The 22,946-nt window shown below is 41.1% G+C and overlaps 2 protein-coding genes across 2 annotated transcripts in view; both read right to left on the bottom strand.

Annotated features, from left to right (window-relative positions):
* Nucleotides 1-628: 628 nt before the first annotated feature.
* Nucleotides 629-5,788, bottom strand: acta1a (actin alpha 1, skeletal muscle a). The gene is made up of 7 exons (XM_046838067.1): nt 5,638-5,788; nt 5,041-5,182; nt 3,643-3,967; nt 2,743-2,904; nt 2,465-2,656; nt 2,206-2,387; nt 629-1,235 (listed from the first exon to the last, which is right to left on the bottom strand). Exons 2-7 carry the CDS (start codon nt 5,167-5,169, stop codon nt 1,092-1,094), a joined length of 1,134 nt encoding a protein of 377 aa, XP_046694023.1. The 5' UTR covers nt 5,170-5,182; nt 5,638-5,788; the 3' UTR covers nt 629-1,091.
* Nucleotides 5,789-11,271: 5,483 nt separating this feature from the next.
* Nucleotides 11,272-22,946, bottom strand: part of nup133 (nucleoporin 133) — a 13,845-nt gene continuing 2,170 nt past the window's right edge. Inside the window, 21 exon segments of the mRNA XM_046837940.1 lie at nt 11,272-11,428; nt 11,431-11,508; nt 11,608-11,696; nt 14,036-14,109; nt 14,210-14,290; nt 15,433-15,551; nt 15,753-15,888; nt 16,578-16,736; nt 16,897-17,030; nt 17,179-17,430; nt 18,920-19,019; nt 19,285-19,407; nt 19,940-20,164; nt 20,242-20,336; nt 20,461-20,624; nt 20,728-20,816; nt 20,979-21,136; nt 21,226-21,376; nt 21,869-22,016; nt 22,568-22,638; nt 22,818-22,946. The exon segment at nt 22,818-22,946 is cut by the window's right edge and continues 27 nt beyond it. Coding sequence (XP_046693896.1) covers nt 11,373-11,428; nt 11,431-11,508; nt 11,608-11,696; nt 14,036-14,109; nt 14,210-14,290; nt 15,433-15,551; nt 15,753-15,888; nt 16,578-16,736; nt 16,897-17,030; nt 17,179-17,430; nt 18,920-19,019; nt 19,285-19,407; nt 19,940-20,164; nt 20,242-20,336; nt 20,461-20,624; nt 20,728-20,816; nt 20,979-21,136; nt 21,226-21,376; nt 21,869-22,016; nt 22,568-22,638; nt 22,818-22,946 — 2,631 coding nt within the window. The 3' untranslated portion in view covers nt 11,272-11,372.

Below are 22,946 nucleotides of genomic sequence, written 5' to 3' on the forward strand. Positions count from 1 at the left end.
GATCTTTTAAATATAAGATATTTATAAGATCTTTATAAAATCTTTTTCTTATCCTATACTGTGTCCCAGGCAGAGGTGGAAAGTAACCAATTACATTTACTCACGTTACTGTAATTAAGTCGGAGGTTTTTAGGCACTTCTACTTTTTAAATCTGTAAATTTACTTTTACTTAAGAATGTTGTACTTAACTACATTTTAAATCATATCCGTTACTGAGTAAAAAAATACAAAATAAATAGATAAAAATGCACTGATTGGCTGATTGATGGAGAACAAACACGCTAAACTAACAACAAAGAAAGATGGATAAGGACAAGACAGACACCAGTGATGCAGCTGAAATGCAATGCGGTCGAATCGAAAGTTGTGTAATAAGATAAGATAAGATAAGATATACCTTCATTCCTCCCACAGTGGGAAAATTTCTAATGCGTGCGCTCACTGTCTGATTTTGAATCTGCATATGCAATTTCTTTTTTTTGTTTGTTTTTTTCGTTTTTCATTATTATTATTATTATTCCACATGTGAAGTTCTTCATGATCATAATAATGATGATAATTTATATTATTAATATATATATAAGTATACAGTAAGTAGGAAAAAAAGCACCCACAAGAACGACCAGGTTCAAAAATAAATCTGTTTTTATTTTGTATTATTCTGCGGGTCATTGGGAAAGAAAATTAAACGGACAGAAGTAGAAAACAGCCCGAGGCGATCAGTCATTTGAAAGGGGCGCTTTTGCATTGGTGAAGAATCATCTAAGCCTTTGTTGTGGCCCATCCAACTCACATGACGTCACATGTCATAGTTTAATGACGCTGACCATTGGTTCCAGAATCCTTTTTTTTTTTTCTTTTTTTTTTGGCAGGAGCATGATTCCTTCCCAATAAAAACTAAATTACATTCTCCAGTAAAATAATCCCTGCACAACAGAGTGTAGGTGATTCCTTGTCTTTACCCCGTACATTTCCTAGATACTGATGTGCTTGTAAACTAGGAGGAAGGAAGCAGCGGTTAGGAAATAACAACAGCTTGATAACTCGTGACAGGGAATTCCTGAGCCTGGTCCCATTAGAGGCCTGGAGCTTAGAAGCATTTGCGGTGGACGATGCTAGGACCTGCTTCGTCGTACTCCTGCTTGGTGATCCACATCTGCTGGAAGGTAGACAGGGAAGCCAGGATGGAGCCACCGATCCAGACAGAGTACTTACGCTCAGGTGGGGCGATGATCTGAAAGGAGTAGGAAATTGGAATGAGTTACACGCACATGGCTGTAGTCGATTTTTCTGCCTTGTATGTGCAGTGTATCATAAATACTTTAGACCTTTAAATGGTCTAATATTGTGTTGGAGATGCTCTGACCCAGTCGTCTAGCTTTCACAATTTGTCAAACCTTTTCAAAACCTTACGCTTGCCCATTTTTCCTGCTTTTAAACACATCAACTTTGAGTACAAAATGTTCACTTGCTGCCTAATAAATCCCACCCACTAACAGGTGCCATGATGAAGAGATAATCACTTTACTGCTCATAATATAATGATATAATGTTATGTGTGATTAAAACTTTCTTTCGGCTTCTCCCGTTAGGGGTCGCCACAGCAGATCCTCCGCACGTTTGATTTGGCACATGTTTTACGCTGGATGCCCTTCCTAACGCAACCCTCCCCAATTTATCCGGGCTTGGGACCGGCACTGAGAGTGGCTGGGGATGGTTCCCTGACCGGGAATCGAACCCGGGTCGCAGCGGTGAGAGCGCTGCATCTTAACCACTAGATCACAAGGGGTTACGTGTGATTGGTGTATAGATTTAATTATAGGTCCAATAAGTAAAGAGCCAACATGGGAGGTGGTAGCTCAGTGGGTAAAGAATTTAACCCTAAAGGTGTCTGCCAAATGCCATAAATGTAAACATGTTATAGTTTATTCCTCTGCCTAATGCTCCAAACAGGTACAGTATCTCTGTGAACATGGCACTAGTCAAAAGTTCAAGAAATGTCCACTGTCATCGCCATGGACTCGTACTAAACGCTTAAGCAATGAAAGCTTGATTCGCTCATGCTTATCTTTGGAAGACCTTTGCTAGCAAGCAACTTCCTCCAAGTTGAGTTGAATACTTCTGATATCATTACAGATTTCTTCTCATATCATGGATGATTCCAAAACCTAGAGAAGAAAATGTCAATTTCTCTTGTCTGATACCTTGATCTTCATTGTGCTGGGAGCCAGGGCAGTGATCTCCTTCTGCATACGGTCAGCGATACCGGGGTACATGGTGGTGCCACCAGACAGGACGTTGTTGGCATAAAGATCCTTCCTGATGTCAATGTCGCACTTCATGATGCTGTTGTAGGCGGTCTCATGGATGCCGGCGGACTCCATGCCTGCAGCAGACAATGACTTTGAGAAAACTGTCTAAAAGTGATAAAAAAAGAGAAGAAGAGAAAGAAATGGTACGTACCAATGAAAGAAGGCTGGAAGAGGGTCTCGGGGCAGCGGAAACGTTCGTTGCCAATGGTGATGACCTGACCGTCGGGAAGCTCGTAGCTCTTCTCAAGAGAGGAGGAGGAGGCAGCGGTGGCCATCTCATTCTCAAAGTCCAGGGCGACGTAGCACAGCTTCTCCTTGATGTCACGCACGATCTCACGCTCGGCTGGTACGAACCAAATAGTACATTTTTTAACTATTGGAACTCTATACAGCAATATGATTTAAACTTTAACTGGACGAGACACGCACCAGTGGTGACAAAAGAGTAGCCACGCTCAGTCAGGATCTTCATGAGGTAGTCAGTCAGATCACGACCGGCCAGATCCAGACGCATAATGGCATGGGGCAAAGCGTAGCCCTCATAGATGGGCACGTTGTGGGTCACACCATCACCGGAGTCCAGCACAATACCTGATCAAGGTCAAGCACGCATAGAGTCAGAGAATATTCATTCATTTTAGTTTAATTAAATCAAAATTGGAATTTTTTTTAATAATTATTAGAACCCTCTGGCGCCATCTGTTTTCCCACTAATGATTTGTCGTTCATTTTGAACGAGTCTTTAATGTGACAGAAAAAATAGTGATTTGTTCATTTTCTCCTGGACGCACACGAGCAAAGCATCGCTAAATCTCTGTATGTTATGTAAAAACAGAATTGATTATTTTACTTCTCGACTCCGAGTCGTTTGTTCTTTTGTCACATGACTCCAATATACTCTATACATTTTATACGTACTGTATATAAATGATTGGAACTGTAGTCATAGTTCATTTAGGTAGGTGTGTTGGGGGATCTGCTTATTGAAAATTTAACAATTTTTTTGATTTCTAAACAAAGGAATGAAATTTAAAAAATTACAAAAAAAAAATGATTTATATTGATGGATCATATGATAAAGGATCTGAAATAGCTTTTATATCTATTTATTTCTTCTTTTTTTTTAACAGTGATTGCACATTTTTCACTGATGGACTGTTCAGGATCAGAAAATGGCGTGAGAAATGTATGCTTTATCCTTCTACAAATTAGAATTTGTAAACCTAAAGGAGTCATAAACTATTATGTCTTTGCTAATAAGTGAGGTTCATACAGGATATATTAAAAGTGGCTGAGAAAATCATTACTCTGTCAGATCACGATACTCACCGGTGGTACGGCCGGAGGCGTACAGGGACAGCACGGCCTGGATGGCCACATACATAGCGGGAACGTTGAAGGTCTCAAACATGATTTGGGTCATCTTCTCACGGTTGGCCTTGGGGTTCAGAGGTGCCTCAGTGAGCAGGGTGGGGTGCTCCTCAGGGGCCACACGCAACTCGTTGTAGAAGGTGTGGTGCCAGATCTTCTCCATATCATCCCAGTTGGTGATGATGCCATGCTCAATGGGGTATTTCAGAGTCAGGATACCTCTTTTGCTCTGGGCCTCGTCTCCCACGTAGGAGTCTTTCTGACCCATACCGACCATGACACCCTGGGGAGAGACAACAGATTAATACATCTGACAGATTTTATTTTGCTAACTTTGGGGGGTTTGGCTGCTGTCTGAAGTGTAGAAGAGACACTCCAGGCTTAACGGTGAAGACATTTTGTTTCAGAAATGGGAACACGGATTCCAGATGTTTCTGGAAAATCTCTAGGTAGCATCAAAGATTCAAAGAGACTACAAATGATCCTGCTGCACAGATTTACTGGAGAAGAAGTACACTAGGGTTCTGCTCAATAAAACCTCAGAAAATGAAAGTTAGCATTAGTGACGCTAGTTCTAATTGTATTTTTGGTTATATTATTTCAGTTTTTCTATTTTGTGTCTCTGTTAAATAGAAATAGAATTTAAACCGTAAATGTGTCTCGGATTTTTTGTGGTTGTCACAATTAAATGTCAAGACCGCCATTTTGTTTGTCAGCATTTAACTGAGGCCTAAATAGTCTGTTTGATGTTTCAAATCAGTCCACTTAACCTGCGAAAGCATAAACAAGGAGTTTAAAAACTGTCAGTAACATTCAGGCAGTGGTGGACAAAGTACACAAACCATCTAGTAGAGTGAAAGTAGAGACGCTCCTGCAAAATATTACACCAGTAAAAGTAAGTGTCTATATAAACTTCCACTTTTATTCCTCTCTAAATGTTCTGTTTGCTGTTGAACTGATGCTGAACTGTATGTTGGTGATCAGTAGATACACCAAGCACCAATCAGAACACTTGTAAAACAGAGCGTGCGCTCGACCCTGATTGGTGACTCGCTGCGTGTTTGACCAGTTACGTTTTTATTCGCTTATATAAATAAAAAGAAACGACTGATTTTGCTAAATGTAGTTGATTCAAAAGTAAGAGATTTGAAATGAAGTGAAGTTTCAGTCAAAGTCTTCTCAAATGGAAATACTTCAGTAAAGTACATATTCACAAAAAAGCTACTTAAGTACACTAACAAATTATTTTTGAAAAATAAAGGAACTGGCACTACACTGCCACCAGGTGGAGACTGAAATGGCATCCACAATGCCCACATGTGTATCAGGTCATTTGTGGACCATCCCAGGACCTACCTGGTGACGAGGGCGACCGACGATGGAGGGGAAGACGGCTCTTGGGGCGTCATCTCCAGCGAAACCAGCCTTCACCAGGCCGGAACCGTTATCGCACACCAGGGCGGTGGTCTCGTCGTCGTCACACATGTTGAATGGGTTCCTGAAATAGAAGCGCATGCGTGAAGAGTGGATGAGTGGAGCGCACACACATATGCGCACACACAAACACACACATCTATCTATCTATCTATCTATCTATCTATCTATCTATCTATCTATCTATCTATCTATCTATCTATCGATCTACATTTCTACCTATTTATATACATATAGACTTCCTTTAAAGAAATGTAATTAATTTATATAATTATAATTAATCCAGTCCAGAACTGCAACTTCAGAGAAGGTAGCTCAGTGTTTAAGGACCAGCTGAAGCTGAAATTTGGATCCAAAGGTCGTGAGTTTAAATCCCATCCACACAAAGCTGTCACTCCTGGGCCCCTGAGCTGGGCCCCTAACCCCATAGCTGCTCAGTTGTAAGAAAGAGAAAAATCTCACTCTGGATAAGGACGTCTGGCAAATTACATGAATATAAATGAGAACTCCGGTTCTTACCTGCTGTTTCTCCCGCTGTAGAATGAAGCACTCGGGCGCTTTGGACGCTATAGATCCGGAGCTACAGGCTGACAAAACAAGCGCAGCTGCTCTTATATACCCCCCTGCACTCCTTCTGTCCCCCTTCTCGCCTTCCTGGCCACCAGGAATGCACATGTATCTCGCAGGAATCCCCACGTCCATATTTGGGGTACTTTGCTTTGTTGGGGAGGGGTAGGGGCAGGGGGGCAAGTGCTTTCGGGACAGCCGCTGCAGTGCCTATAGGCTCCAGGCTCCGGGCCATATATGGAGCCTGAGTTTGAGCATGTGTGTGAGTGAGAGTGTGTGTGGTGGTGGGCTGTAGCCGTGTATGGACGAATCGAGGGGTCTGGTGTGTCATGAAGTGCCTGTGATCTGATCAATGGAAGCCAACTTTGGGTAAAGACAAGAGTTCGGATCAGGTGTCTGGATGGTACAATGCTGGAAAGGAGGGTTGAGAGGTTTTCCACACAAGAGCCATTGTATATGATAATTAATATATAAAAAGAACACAACACTTAGAGACATGCTTTAGAGTTCACACATGGCATTTTGTGGATTGGCATCAACATATAAATGCTTTTATCCTGATACACCACATCGATCTACCATTAAATACATATATATATTTGTATCTTTCAATTTGTGAACAACACTTAAATAGCAGTTTAGAAGTGTAAACATGTCACACACTGCAAAGAAATACCCATCTAAATAAGAAACAAGTCAGATAATCTGCCACTGCAGTAGGATAATTACACTTGGTAAGATTTCTTAAAAATAACAAAACATATCCAGGCATCAGGAAAAACAACAAAATGTCTTAAAATAGTCACTAAAACATTTAACTTCAACCTAGCTTCATTATGCCGTTTGCTGCTCTTAATATGTGTAAAAAGATCTTCAAACCAGAGCTAGTAAACAAAAGAATTCCACTTAATTTAAGAATCGTTATCATTATACAGTATATGGACAAAAGTATTGGGACACCTGACCTTTCCTCCCATATATGGTTCTCCTCCAAACGGTGTTTTTTTCCGCCTGTTAGAACTTGGAAACCCAAACCTGTTCCAGCATGTACACAAAGCCAGCTCCATGAAGATCTGGCTTACATGGTTTGGAGAGGAACATCTTGAGGTACCTGCTAAAGAGCTCTCAACTCTACTGAAAAGCTTAGGGATGAATGGGAACCCAGACTGCACCCCAGGCCTCCTCACCTACATCAGTAGCTGCCTTTACTAACACTCTTGAAAAAACAAAGGGAATTTGCTGCTTCTCCAAACGCTTAAACTTACTGCAGCATAAAACATTATTGAATGTATTTTGTCGTTACTGAAGAAGAAAAATCTGCAACATGAGAAACTGAAATCAAACCACAGAACTTCTAGTAAAATGTCAAGAGTACAAAGCAAAGTTCCAAAAGAATTATAACCATAACGGAATAATGTTTGGAAAGAGGACCATTTTATCCTGGGCAACCTTGAAAACCAATTTCTCTGATGGTAATTAAGCTCAATTTGCAGGTAAAAGAATGCACTTTAAGCTTTACTTACTAAAGTAAGTAAAAAAGAAAGATTTTATGGCTAGAAGGAAGATTGTAAGTCTTGACTGGATAAGGAGTTTTTGCAGTGCATGTTCAGCATTCAGGATCTTCTCCAATGCAGGGGATTGTGGGATTTTACTATAAAATGGCAAAACTCTTCAAACTCCAATCCACAGCTTGTAGTGAAGAGGGTCAGGACATACGCCAGGACTCGGGTTCTATCGCCTTGTACGGTCCTTATGCCGTTATTTGACAATCGACATGCACGTGTGTGAGCCAAGTTTACGTCCAGAAACAACAATATGGAAACGTGACATAGCGCTTGTTTTTTTTTCACCTCAGCTGTTCGGCGTTACAATAAATTTATGACAATATTTCACTTTTGTATAAACAGAATTCGTCCTCAAAATGTGTTGGAGGCACACAATTGTCTCGGACGTCTTTGGATGCAGGAAAAGCATGAACTTTTCCCTTCACTTGAACATTAAACCTCCTCCAGCTGCATGACCATATACATAACATGGGTTAAAATGGAAGAGCTTCCAGCTTATAAAACTTTATGTGGATTCTCTAGCATGAAAGTTTTTCCTTCGCTTAAACTAGGGTTGGGCAAAGATACGCCAATAATAATAATAATAATATAATAATACCAAATAACTGTGTATGAAGCCGCTGTGCCATGTATCAAAATAAACCACTGTATTTCTGTATTTTTAAAATATAAAAAAGGGGACTATTTTAAAAGTGATGGTGTGTAAACAAAGATTAAATAAAGTAGTTTTTTTTACTTTTAATACCACCTCTTTTATATTTATATACACTATATTTCCAAAAGTATTGGGTCACCTGGTCATTTAATCCCAATTCGCTTTTATATTTCCCTCCACTCTTCTGGGAAGATGTTACACTAGATTTTGGAGTGGGCTTATGGATTTTTGTGCCACAAGGATATTTCTAAAGGCAGATGAGGAGACCTGTGGTGCAGTCAGCATTCACATTCATCCCAAAGGTGTTCAGTAGGGATGAGATCAGAGCTCTATAGCAGACCACTCAAGATCTTCCTCTTCAGACCATGTAAACCAGATCTTCAAGGTGTTCACTTAGTGCACAGGGGCATTGCCATGCTGGAACAGGTTTTGGATTTCCAAGTTCAAGTGAAAGCAGAATTTTACTATAACCCTTCTAAAGACAATTGAGTCCCTTCCGTTTTGTTGTAACAGTTTGAAAAAGAACCACATAGAGCAGGAAAGATCAGGTGACCCAATACTTTTGGAAATATAGTGTATCTATAGTTTATAGCTGTGTTTTATTAACTTAGAGAGAATGAAATCTTGATGAATCTTGATTATTCCCAATGAGCAAACCTGGGCCAACTGTGGCAAGCAAAAAACTCCTCATAGTATAAGGAAGAAACCTTGAGAGGACCCAGATTTAAAAGGAGAACCTCTTCATCTTTTGAGTGACACCAAGAGTATGATTTATAAATCATATTTAGAAATCTCATGAGCACTAGAGTGTGTGATTATAATTAATGTCCTTTTCTCAGTCAATCAGTTGGATTTGTGGAACCAGGAGCTCCTGGGCAACTCGTAAAACGAGCTCTTTTTAGCTTCGACTCGCCTCCCTTATGCCTGAGCCTTTAAATAATCAGTGATGGAGAAACGCCATTTTCAGTGTCTTGATTAACATTTGTTTAAGTCTAATGTCTAAAATCTTCATGAAGTGGGATCGAACCAGAGCTTGGTAGAAATCCGAAAGCTAGTAATCTTGAATCAGTCGCTTTACCCATTTCGGTTGTGAAAATGAAGTCCTGTCCTTTAATTCCAGGAAGTCCACCTGTCCAATCGTCTGACGGCGTCCTGCCGGGGGGGTAGAACCCGCGATCTGCCCTCCCTGTGTGACAGAGCGAGGACTTCAGCCCCATATAGGGTGACCGCAAGCCGCTCCATAAAGCTCTGCTTATCGTACAAGCGCCTGATTTAAACCCCCATGCACTATTTTTAGGGGTGAACAGAGACACCGGGGCGTGAAGACATCTGCTATCCTTTACCTCCTGAGAAGAGATCAGCTGCTGCCACAAACACACACACACACACACACACACACACACACACACGTGTTGGAGGAAGGGGGTTTATGAGTAAGCACAAGGGAACTGTAGAGCAGGGAAAAGTATATTAACTGTTAGATTTCCACAAGAAATCTTGGACAATTCAACTTTCAGATCTCTCAAAAACCCAGCATACACACTGTATGATCAAAAATATTGGGACACCTACATTTTCCCAGCCATATATGCTTCTTCTCCAGACTGTTCCCACAAAGTCAGTTGTCTACAGTAAGATGTGTTTGTGACTTTGCGACAAGATCCAGACCTGTTCCAGCACAACGATGCCCCTGTGCACAAAGCCAGCTCCATGAAGATTTGCTTTCCATGGGTTGGACACTGCAAATACCCATCTAGTCAAGACTTTCAATCTATTGATCTTATTTTAAGAATAAAATTCTATGCAAGCACACACTATCTTTTTTTCTCTTACTTGGTGAGTAAAGCTTAACGTTCATACTTTTACCCACTAATTGAGCTTAATTACCATCAGATACATCATTTATTGACTTTGTATCTTTTAAAACTTTATTTTAGCTGTAATAGTTTTTAAGTAAAAAAACAACAAAAAAAAAAAAAAAGTAAAAAAAAAAAAGTAACAAAAAATTCTCACTTAGGACTTGTTCATTAGTATTATTTATAAAAATGCTTGCTTTATGTCAACACCAAATATGATTGTTTTTTACTTTTTACTGTAAGTTGTTCTGTAGTTTCTCATGAATACTTTTCAGTCAACAACAAAATGCAAAGTATTTTGGGAAGTAAGCATTTCAGTTTTGTTTTTGCATCATAACTAACGTGCATGATTTTGATTTTAATAGTAATCTGTATTTTAGTTTAAATCCTTTCTTATTTTAAGACAGAATATATAATGATTATAATGAATATAATGATTATTAAATTATGAGGAATTCTCTTGTTTAGTAGCTCTGGTTTCTAGATCTTTTCACACATAATTAAGAAGAGCAATTTGTTTAAAGACCCCGCAAACATCCCGAACCATCTAGAGACGTACCAGTGCCTTTTGGATCTCACTTCATGTGGAGTTTGGACACTGGACCTCTTTGAGTGTTTAAAGGCTCAGGCATGGAGAAACTGGTGTTGGATCTATGATGACCTCAAATGTTGAGCTGTTTCAGTAGCTCCTGGTTCCATAACCACAAATGATTGTAAATGACTGTAAAAAAACTTTACGTATAATCACACACTCCGGTACTTATGTTAGTTCTCACTCTCCAGTGTTCTTAATTACATATTTATAATCACACTCTTGATGTCACCCAAATGAGGATGGTTCCCCTTTTGAGTCTGGTTCCTCTCAAGGTTTCTTCCTCATAACATCTAAGGTAGTTTTTCCTGGTTACAGTCGTCATGGCTGCTCATCAGGGATAAACACACACCATTCACCTTCACTGTTAAAATCTGTAAAGCTGCTTTAAGACAGTGTCTGTTGTGTTGTGTGTCTATAGAAAAAACTTGACAAAGAAAAAAACCCCAAACAATTAAACTAGTTGTAATTTAATTTGAATAAATAGACTGTGTGGAAATCTTACCAATTGTAATTACATACTGCACTGCAAATCATTTCACTTGTTTCTAGTCTATTTTCTTAAATCATGCATTTAGTTCTTAAATTTAGATGGTTACATTATATCAAAGAGGAAGATCTCGATTGGCCTGCTATGGAGCTCTAAACCCTATTGAAGAGCTTTCAGGATGATTTATTTACGCTGACAATGAATCTCCACAAAATAATCTTGAGGAATCTAATGGTCAGGTGTCCACATACTTTTGCCCACACAGTCTCTATATATTAGGATTAATTTAATAAAAAACAGATGAATTTGTTAATATTTTTAATAAGAGATTATTAATAACGTAAATGAGGTTGTGTGAGCGGAAGTGCGGGAAATATCAGGGCGTTATGTCATTGTGAGCGAGTTTTGGTAAGAACGAGGCGACATTATACACAAATACATCATTTATTCAAAAAAAAACAACAACAACAAAAACAAAACCCACATGGAGAGAGAAGAGCACGTAAAAAGTCAGGACAGAAAGCCTGGGTCAGATCTGAGACTGGATGAAGTGCTCATAGTTGGCTCTCAGTAAGAACTCAAAAATGGTTTAGATTTGAGGCAGTTCAACTCATCCACCTGCAGCAGCTCCTTTACATCGGGTAGATACTCGTGCAGAGGAACCCCTGAAAGCACACACATGCACATACACACAGCTTTCACTGTAATGCACTTTGATTTCAGTGCTGTTACGCTTTTAGATTTGATAAAAACTTGGACTTTACCTTCTTGAATGAGTTTTTGGAGAATTTTAACAAAGATGCTGTCGCTCGCCGCCTCCAAAGGATCATCACTGCCATCTGAGGCTTCCCAACTGGAATACACACACCAATACTGAGCAATAAACACCAGTACATACCAGTATATACCAATACACATTAATACTGACCAATACATACCAATACACATTAATACTGTTCAATACATACCAGTATAAACCAATACACATTAATACTGACCAATACATACCAGTATAAACCAATACTGAGCAATAAACACCAGTACATACCAGTATATACCAATACACATTAATACTGACAATACATACCAGTTTATACCAATACACATTAATACTGTTCAATACATACCAGTATAAACCAATACTGAGCAATAAACACCAGTACATACCAGTATATACCAATACACATTCATACTGTTCAATACATAACAGTATATACAGTGAGGAAAATAAGTATATAAACACCCTATTTTACAAGTTCTCCCACTTAGAAATCATGGAGGGGTCTGAAATTGTCATCGTAGGTGTCCACTGTGAGAGACAAAAAATCCAGAAAAATCCAGAAATTACAATATATGATTTTTTTAAACTATTTATTTGTATGATACAGCTGCAAATAAGTATTTGAACACCTGAGAAAGTCAATGTTAATATTTGGTACAGTAGCCTTTGTTTGCAATTACAGAGGTCAAACGTTTCCTGTAGTTTTTCACCAGGTTTGCACACACTGCAGGAGGATTTTGGCCTCCTCCACACAGATCTTCTCTAGATCAGTCAGGTTTCTGGCCTGTCGCTGAGAAACACGGAGTTTGAGCTCCCTCCAAAGATTCTCTATTGGGTTTAGGTCTGGAGACTGGCTAGGCCACAGCAGAACCTTGATATGCTTCTTACAGAGCCACTCCTTGGTTATCCTGGCTGTGTGCTTGGTCATTGTCATGTTGGAAGACCCAGCCTCGACCCATCTTCAATGCTCTAACTGAGGGAAGGAGGTTGTTCCCAAAATCTCGCAATACATGGCCCCGGTCATCCTCTCCTTAATACAGTGCAGTCGCCCTGTCCCATGTGCAGAAAAACACCCCCAAAGCATGATGCTCCCACCCCCATGCTTCACAGTAGGGATGGTGTTCTTGGGATGGTACTCATCATTCTTCTTCCTCCAAACACGTTTAGTGGAATTATGACCCAAAAGTTCTATTTTGGTCTCATCTGACCACATGACTTTCTCCCATGACTCCTCTGGATCATCCAAATGGTCATTGGCAAACTTAAGACGTGCCTGGACATGTGCTGGTTTAAGCAGGGGAACCTTCCGTGCCATGCATGATTTCAAACCATGACGTCTTAGTGTATTACCAACAGTAACCTTGGAAATGGTGGTCCCAGCTCTTTTCAGGTCATTGACCAGCTCCTCCCGTGTAGTTCTGGGCTGATTTCTCACCTTCCTTAGGATCATTGAGACCCCACGAGGTGAGATCTTGCATGGAGCCCCAGTCCGAGGGAGATTGACAGTCATGTTTAGCTTCTTCCATTTTCTAATGATTGCTTCAACAGTGGACCTTTTTCACCAAGCTGCTTGGCAATTTCCCCGTAGCCCTTTCCAGCCTTGTGGAGGTGTACAATTTTGTCTCTAGTGTCTTTGGACAGCTCTTTGGTCTTGGCCATGTTAGTAGTTGGATTCTTACTGATTGTATGGGGTGGACAGGTGTCTTTATGCAGCTAACGACCTCAAACAGGTGCATCTAATTTAGGATAATAAATGTAGTGGAGGTGGACATTTTAAAGGCAGACTAACAGGTCTTTGAGGGTCAGAATTCTAGCTGATAGACAGGTGTTCTCATTCAAATCATACAAATAAATAGTTTAAAAATCATATATTGTGATTTCTGGATTTTTTTTTTTTAGATTATGTCTCACAGTGGACATGCACCTACGATGACAATTTCAGACCCCTCCATGATTTCTAAGTGGGAGAACTTGCAAAATAGCAGGGTGTTCAAATACTTATTTTCCTCACAGTACCAATACTGAGCAATACACACCAATACATACCAGTATATACCAATACACATTAATACTGATCAATACATTCCAGTATATACCAATACTGACTAATACATAGCAGCATATACCAGTAAACATTAATAATTAATAGACACCAATACACATCAATATACACTGTAATACTGACCAATAGATATCAATACACAATAAATCCTGGTCAATACATACCAATGCTGACTAATACACACCAATACACATTAATACTGGTCAATGACAATCCCAGTTAAAAAAAGTGACATAAAAAAAAAAAAGACCATGATAGAGACTGACAAATAGAAAGATTAAAGGAGAAAGTAAGTGAGTGAGAGAGAGAGAGAGAGAAGGAGGGAGAGAGAAGGAGAGGCCGTTCTTACTTTTCTTTCCAGTCTTTCTTCAAGGCTTTGCTGAAAATTGCACACTTCAGAGCTGCAACATCCACAGCATCTTCCTACAGACACAAGGACAGACACTTCAGTCTCTCTCTCTCTCTCTCTCTCTCTCACACTCTCTCTCTCTCACTCAATCACTCAAACACACACACACTTTACCTTGTCGATGTACTCCAACAGGTCGAGGGCTTTCTTGAAGTCGTACTCATTAGCGCCACGGTTTTCATCACATATATACAGCTACACACACACACACACACACACACACACACACACACCTTTTAATCCAATTGCGAAAATTTAAATAGGAGCTCATTTCTCATTCAGGATTGTGTGTGTGTGTGTGTGTGTGTGTGTGTGTGTGTTTACATTAACAAGATTATGGGCACTCAGTAGAGGCATGGTGTCCATGTTCTGCTGCTTGTCCTCCAGCAGCTGTTTAGGAAGAGTCTCCTGATGAAGGAGGAAACGCTCCTGCTCCACAATATCTACACACACACACACACACACACACACACACACACACACACACACACACACACACACACACACAGGAATGAAGATGAAGAAAAGGAGGGATGGGAGGCTCCTGAGCGAGTATTGAGTGAGTGAGTGCCTCACCGTTCACTTGTTGGCGCTGCAGCAGTTCGGGCATGTCTGAGGCCAGGGCTGTGAGTTTGCTCAGCGCTAGCAGGGTTTTCTTCTTGCTGAAGTAGCGCGTCTCCGAGTTAGCCTGGCTGTACAGGGTGTGGTGGGCCTGCAGCGGGGAAACACACACAAATTGTCCCTTTCAAAATTCCATACTTTTCCAGCCTCACATGTGCAGACTTCCCTAAAGACTTGCAAAGGCTTGCGAAAACACTGACGAGTTTTTAGTCGACGCCGCAACGTTTCGAAGAGCCGGAAGGTAAATTAAGGACGGCGAAAATGACGAGGGTCGAAGTGTCTTACATTTTGCTCATGCACAAGTACAGGGACGTGAGCGTTTCAGACGTTTCAGTGTGGATGAGCAACTTTTGGGGAACGAATGAATACTAAAGTGTGGACGCGGAATGTTTTTAGACAAAAACACCGTTTGTCAAATACGTCTGGATTAATGTAAAGGTAGCCTTTGTTTTATATACATACACATGTACACACACATTAACAAATTCTTAATTTTATATAATAATAATAATAATAATAAAAAAAGAATAGGGCAATAGTATGGAAAAACTAATATTTCATTACCATCTTCCAAATACTAATCCAGACCTGGAAATCACTCAAATCAAACTCCATACATTTCCTTAATGCAAAGAAACCCTGAGCCATTGCTATAGAAATGATGATATCCAGCATATACTCTGTGTGTGTGTGTGTGTGTGTGTGTGTGTGTTTACATTAACAAGATTATGGGCACTCAGTAGAGGCATGGTGTCCATGTTCTGCTGCTTGTCCTCCAGCAGCTGTTTAGGAAGAGTCTCCTGATGAAGGAGGAAACGCTCCTGCTCCACAATATCTACACACACACACACCCACACCCACACACCCACGCACACACACCCACGCACACACACCCACGCACACACACCCACGCACACACACCCACGCACACACACCCACACACACACACACACACACACCTTTTAATCCAATTGAAGATGAAGAAAAGGAGGGATGGGAGGCTCCTGAGCGAGTATTGAGTGAGTGAGTGCCTCACCGTTCACTTGTTGGCGCTGCAGCGGTTCGGGCATGTCTGAGGCCAAAGCTGTAAGTTTGCTCAGCGCTAGCAGGGTTTTCTTCTTGCTGAAGTAGCGCGTCTCCGAGTTAGCCTGGCTGTACAGGGTGTGGTGGGCCTGCAGTGGGGAAACACACACAAATTGTCCCTTTCAAAATTCCATACTTTTCCAGCGTCACATGTGCAGACTTCCCTAAAGACTTGCGAAAACACTGACGAGTTTTTAGTCGACGCCGCAACGTTTCGAAGAGCCGGAAGGTAAATTAAGGAAGGCGAAAATGACGAGGGTCGAAGTGTCTTACATTTTGCTCATGCACAAGTACAGGGACGTGAGCATTTCAGACGTTTCAGTGTGGATGAGCGACTTTTGAATACTAAAGTGTGGACGCGGATTGTTTTTAGACAAAAACACCGTTTGTCAAATACGTCTGGATTAATGTAAAGGTAGCCTTTGTTTTATATACATACACACACATTAACAAATTCTTAATTTTATATAATAATAACAAAAAAAAAAAAAAGAATAGGGCAGTAGTATGGGTAAGGGTTAATATTTCATTACCATCTTCCAAATACTAATCCAGACCTGGAAATCACTCAAATCAAACTCCATACATTTCCTTAATGCAAAGAAACCCTGAGCCATTGCTATAGAAACAATGATATCCAGCATATACTCTGTGTGTGTGCGTGCGTGTGTGTGTGTGTGTGTGTGTGTATATATATATATATATATATATATATATATATATATATATATATATATATATATATATATATATATATATATATATGTGTGTCTCATACACTCTGGAAGTCCTGCACGTGGATGTGGTGCAGCCAGCTCAGGTGCTCATGGGCCTGCAGGAAGCTGGCAAGCTGCTGGTGCTGAGCGATGGGCTGAGACAACAGCTTCCCTCTCTTCCCCTTCTCCATGTACCAGCGGAACAGGAAGTCGGCGAAATTCTACAGAAAACAAACACGGGACACCGATCAAACACCTTGAAACTCTGAAACAAGCATGCATTCTTACTGACTTTAAAATAAACTAGGTGATGTATGTAATGGAAAGAGAAGGATAATGACAGGGGCGGTGGAGTGGTGGGGTGTTGGGGTCGCATGTTACCTGGTCAGCAAATTTAGTCATGTAGTGCTGTAGGCGAGTCTGGTTGTCCGTCTGCTCACACATCTGCACCAGGATGTCAAAATCACAATATTTCTCAGCCAACGCTGCCACCCACTGATACTGACCCAGCTCAACTAATATCACACACATAAACATGAATCAGAGATGACCAGAGCCAGAGACTTAGAAAAAGACGTTTCACTGCAGTGACATTAAAGCCTTGTTAATATTTCAATAAAACATATTTCAGTGTGAATTTAACGGATTTTCCAGAGAACTCACGTAGCGGTGTGAGCAGTTCGGAGCGCCGCTGCGTGTACTCCATCTCCAGTGCGTCGTAGCGCTCTTGCTGCCGGGGGCGACGCAGCGAGGTCAGTTGGGCCACGTAGCCGCCGAGTAGCGAGTCCAACAGCGCCACCAGCTGCTCGCTGAGAGTGCTACGGAGTCCCGAGTCGGCATGAGGATACACGCTGCGCAGGATCACGTCATGCTGCCGGGTGATGACTGTACGAACTCCACCCACTCCACCCGAGGCTTCAGTTCAGAGAGAAAACGTTTTGTTTAGTGTTGAACAACCCAGAATACGTTTTATATTTTCCAATCTCCAAAAGTAGATCCATTTAGCTTTGATGTCAGACCATCACTTATCTTGTGCAGAGGAAAGGCTTAGTACAGAGTCAATAGCCCCATTACTGCTACTACAACTACTAAACAAATCCAGATTACTTAAAGAAAATAAGTTGAGTAAATCCAGAAAAATTAAATCTCAAGAGCTTTAAATGTACTGTATACCCAAGTGCAGTCTCTCAAACCATCAAATGCTATGAAGAAACAGGCTCTCATGAGAACCTTCTTAGGAAAGGAAGACTAAGAGCTACCTCTGCTGCAGAGGATAAATTTATTCGAATTACCAGCCTCTGAAACCACCTATTTACATAAATGCTTCTCAGAGTTCATGTGGCAGACATATTATAATGTCTACCGAGCGGAAAAGACAGTGTGAGTCAAGCTTTCATAGTTAAATTGTGGCAAATAAACCATTAATTTCAAAGAACAACAATAAGAATAGACTTGCTTAGACCAAGACACACAAGGAATGGACATTAGATCAGTGAAAAACTGTCCTTTGGCTCTGAGAAGTCTAAATTTGAGATTTTTTGGTTCTACACAGCATGTCTTTTTTTAGACTTACAGAAGGTGATGGGGTGGTTCCCAGATGTGAAGCATGGTGGAGGAGGTGTAATGATGTGGAGGTTTTCTCATGTGGTTTGTACAATTTGTTTTACAACATGACAATAACCCCAATCACACCTCTAGGTTACTTTTAGATTAAGGAGAGTGAGGAGGGCTAGATGAGATGACCTGGCTTCCACAATCACCCAATCTAAATCCAGTTGAGATGGTTTGGGATGAGTTGAAGCAGAGAATGTAGAAAAAGCAGCCAACAAGGACTCAACACTTTGGGGAACTCCTCAAAATAGTTTTTTCATAGTTTGGATGTCTTCATTATTAAATGTACAATTTTAAAAATAATAAAAAATAAATGTAAAGGGGTGTCCAATGTTGTGACTGGTGTACAGAGCAGTCAGAAATGCGTCACATTCATACACAGCATGAAGATTCACACATCAAATTCAAATGAAAGTAAAAAAGGTAATTATTTTAGAATATATACTGTGTGTATGTATGTATGTATATATATATATATATATATATATATATATATATATATATATATATATATATATATATATATATATATATAAATAAATAAAACAACTAAAAGACGTTGTGTAGTTTAGTATTTGTCCCGTTAGTTTCGCCATGGTTGAGCTCATGCAACAGACCAACAGAAAGTCAGTGACAGTGCTGAGATGTGATTCTGAACCCTAAGTGCACTGCTCATTTCTTATAAAAAGGACTGTAGGATATTTGCCCAAGACAAAACGGAAATAAAAAGAAAGAAAAAAAAAAGGAAAAGAACCACAGATTAATGCTGAGTTAAGTAAAGTGGGCTTTGTACCTGTCCATGGGATGTACTCTGGCTCCGGTGGGGCGTTTTCTGCTGCCCTGTAGAGGGATGCTTTAGTCTCTCTGTACTGTGTTGCCGCTTGGAGCATTTCCTGAGAACCACACACACACACACACACACACACACACACACACACACACACACACACACACACACACACACACACACACACACACACACACACACACTCACTACCTCCAAACAAAACAAAAAAAAGGCTGCATCCCTCTCTTATTTCTGGGTAAATCACACTCAGACCGAAACCGTTAGTGTTACTATTCGCTCTCATTAAATCTTGCATGACATTTCCGCCCAGTTCGGCCTTGAAGGTGCGCTTACTTTCGCACCCGCCTCACCTTGATGATGATGTTGACGCTGAGCACGACTTCCGCCCACTTCACAGAGGTCACAGGGTTCTCCTTCAGACACTTCTCCTCCTCGTCCAGCAGAGACTCGAAGATCGACGAGATCCGAGACACCTGAAAACGAGCACGCATTACCCCACAGACACACACAGACACACACAGACACACTTCATAACTGAACATATTCAAATTTATGGTAAACATTTTTTACAACTGTTTTATTTATCTATTTCATTATTATTGTTATTATTGACTATTGCCATATTATTATTTATTATATTTGATACTATCTTATTTTACTGTTTTTATTTCCATTTTACTTTTTATTTCTTTGTGTTTTAGCTTTTATTGTTATTGGTTCTTATACACTTCTATTTTGTGTTTTTATTTCTTTGTATTTATATTTCCATTCATTTTATTTCCTTTTTTTTAATTTTACTTAGATTTTTTGTTCATTCACTTAAATTTTTTGTTTGTATTTTTATTTACTTGTATTGTTTGTTTGCAGTCATTTGTTGTTGTGTTTTTTTTTTCACTTTGATTAATTTTTTCATTACTGATAAACCACTGGTAGAGATGAGTATGTTACTTAATCGTTTATACCTTGAGTGTGTGTGTGTGTGTGTGTGTGTGAGAGAGACGTTACCTCTCTGAAGAAGACGTCAGCAGGTGTGAGGCTGGAGGGGACGCTCTTGGCGGTTTTACTCAGCGTGACGGCGATGGCGGCGTTCACCAGCTCCGGCTGCTTGCTGTGATGGTTCTTCAGAGCGACGGCCGCTGACAGCTTCTCAGCGTGTTCGCACAGCAGCAGCCGCGTCGCCATGGGAGACGAGCGCACTGTCGTCCAGGTGAGACGGTCCAGGAGCCCGGTCTGAGAGAAGCACGAGGAGGATATGATGATTTCCTGTCCATCTGTCATGAGGACTGAGGGAGCGGTGTGTTACTGACCTGCAGCAGGAAGTCCATGAAGAAGTGGTGAGCTTTCATTTTGTCCTCCAGCTGGTGCAGCAGGATCAGAGAGGTCAACGGAAAGCCGGCGTTCTCTGGATTAGAAGTCAGATACAAGTGTTAAAGTCCATCACATTCTACACGTCCTTTTCTAAGCGTTGTTTTAATTAAATGTGGATAAACTATTACAGGAGGAAGTTCTTAAACTCTGTTCCTCACCGTCAGGCACAGACTCGGCCCAGCGAGGATCTGAGGCGGGGTAATCGTCCACCAGGTCCAGGTCGATCTGAGTAACCAGTGTGTCCAGCTCCCCTCTCACCCCGCCCTCGCCGTCATCTGGAAAGAGCTCATCCGTTATCTTCTGGGCCTCCATCACGCGGTTCCTACAGGCAAGTATAAAAATGGTTGATTCGGGGTACACAGCATGCAACATCAACACAAAATGCATGTCTTCATGTGAGTGTGTATACAGTCAGAGCTGCTCACCGGCAGAACTCCAGGAAGGCTTGTTTCAGCAGCTTCGTTTTGTCCTCCTGTGCTACTGTGTCCATTTTCAGCGTTGTTTCCAGCGCCCCCTGCAGGACATGTGTATGTTGAAATCATTTTTAATCCCAAATCCTCCAATTCTCGTCCGATCTAAACGTTTGATGGTATATTGGTGCAATTCCTTTCACTTGGATCAGATCCTAGTTCCAATCCTCCAAATCCAAGAATTATACTGGCCACTAATCTCTCACCTCAGGTCCAGGTCCGGCCAGGGAAGTACACAGAGAATCCTCCATGGTCTCTGGCAAGATGGAGGCACTCTCTCTGGGCACCACGGCAACCAGGCCGTTCATATGGGAGAAGACAACGGGCAAGTCGGCACACACGCCTCCGCCGCGAATACGGTCACCTGGAGAGGGCCAGTGAGGATAAAATAAGTGGCCTGTGTGTGTGTGTGTGTGTGTGAGAGAGATAGAAAAGTGTGTGTAGAGATCATACCGGAGGCATTGAACGTGAGCTTCTCTTCAGGGAGGCCGCTGCGCCCGGCACCGGTGGTGCACGTGTACACCAGCTCCTCGTTATAGAGATACGCGGCAGGACTTTTCACCCGCGGCAACACCAACCTCGTCTTATGGAGCTCCTCCTCACTCTGACACCAAACAGAGACAAAGAGAGATAGAGAGAGAAAGTGAGAGAGTGAGAGAGAGAGAGAGAGAGAGAGCGAGAGAGAGAGAGTGAGAGAGAGATCGAGATCATAAGTGATTTCTGGTCAAGATTCTGTTCCTTCTCATCCAATAAGCCTGAAGGTTCTAATATAATGAAAGTCTTAATGTTAAATACTTAACCGACTCCACCTTTAACATTTAAGTGCGGAACCTACCAACAACCCTTAACATACTCCCTTTTGGAAACCACAAGGTCATTAAGAACCTCCATTTTTGGACAACCCTTAAAGAACCTGAAAAGAACCTCCTTTTGAAAACCAAGAAACCTTAAAGAACCTGCAAAGAACCTCCTTTTGGAAAAACAAAACCCTTAAGGAAAAAAAACAGCAAAAAAATGTACACTAATATTAAATACATGAAGGTGATGGAACCAGAATGATCATCAGAGATGTGACTTGCTTTAGAATCATAGCTACCTGAAATGGAGGGTTGTACTTGGTGACCTCTACATAGAGTTCTTCTGACGCAGGTAGCATGGTGTCTGGAAGTGTGACCAAGCAGAAATACGCCAAACATGGATTATCAGCAGGATGCCACGCTGCAGCTAACACAACCAAACCAGTGCTGAGGAGAGAACATCATCATCATCATCATCATGGAAACAAACATCTCAGAGAACCAAAACATTAAACATACAGTAATACATATAATTATAAAGTACAATTTAGAACATCTAGAACAACTAAGCATACTTCTGCCATTTCTCTGAGGACCATCAACAGGCTGGAGTAATATCCTACTGTCAGAAAGCATCTATTTTGAAAACCAACAATCATCAAAGAATCTCTTTATTGGAAAGCAAGAACACTCAAAGAACCCCTTCCTTGAATACCAGAAACCCTCAAAGAACCACTTATTTGGAAAACATTAGCTCTCAAAGAACCCCTTTCTTGGAAATGAAGACCCCCCCCCTCCCTTTTTTTTTTTAGAAACCAAGAACCCTCAAAAAACCCTTCTTACAAGCACAGAAACCAACCAAACCCTCTTTTAGTAACCGAGAACAATTTTTTGAAATCAAGAACCCTCAAAGAACCCCTTCTTAGAAGCCCAGGAATCTCAAAGAACCACTTTGTTGTGTCCTGAGACCGCGGGTGAGATGTTCACGAGTTACTCACTGACTGAGCTGCATGTCCAGATATGCCACGTTAACACCTGCCTTCATCTCTGCATAGTTACTCTCCGAACCCTGAAACAAACACACACACACACACAATATTGAAAGGAGAAATGGAGCAAATATAGCCCACAAAACTTTTCTATGATTTCAGTAATACAAAAAGTTCTAATCCGATACGTCTGATGACACTGACACACACACACACACACGGTATTGTTAAGTGTGTGTTCTGAGATTCCGTCTCTCACCCAGATGGCGTCTGCGATGCTGTCTGACAGACTCGGGCAGGCGTTCCAGCTCAGGACCTGAACCTCCGTGGTGTCCCCGACCTCCCACTTGTTCAAACCACACGTGCTGAGAGTGTAGAGGCATCCTGA

Source organism: Silurus meridionalis, chromosome 24, assembly GCF_014805685.1.
Source record: "Silurus meridionalis isolate SWU-2019-XX chromosome 24, ASM1480568v1, whole genome shotgun sequence".
NCBI classification, from domain to species: domain Eukaryota; kingdom Metazoa; phylum Chordata; class Actinopteri; order Siluriformes; family Siluridae; genus Silurus; species Silurus meridionalis.

Bases quoted from the DNA above. Each gene is read 5' to 3' on its own strand.
- acta1a (XM_046838067.1), bottom strand. From the start codon at position 5,169: ATGTGTGACGACGACGAGACCACCGCCCTGGTGTGCGATAACGGTTCC. The intron at 3,968-5,040 runs GTAGGTCCTGGG...GTCTCTCCCCAG, and splicing joins TCGGTCGCCCTCGTCACCAG to GGTGTCATGGTCGGTATGGG. The intron at 1,236-2,205 runs GTATCAGACAAG...TACTCCTTTCAG, and splicing joins CCAGCACAATGAAGATCAAG to ATCATCGCCCCACCTGAGCG.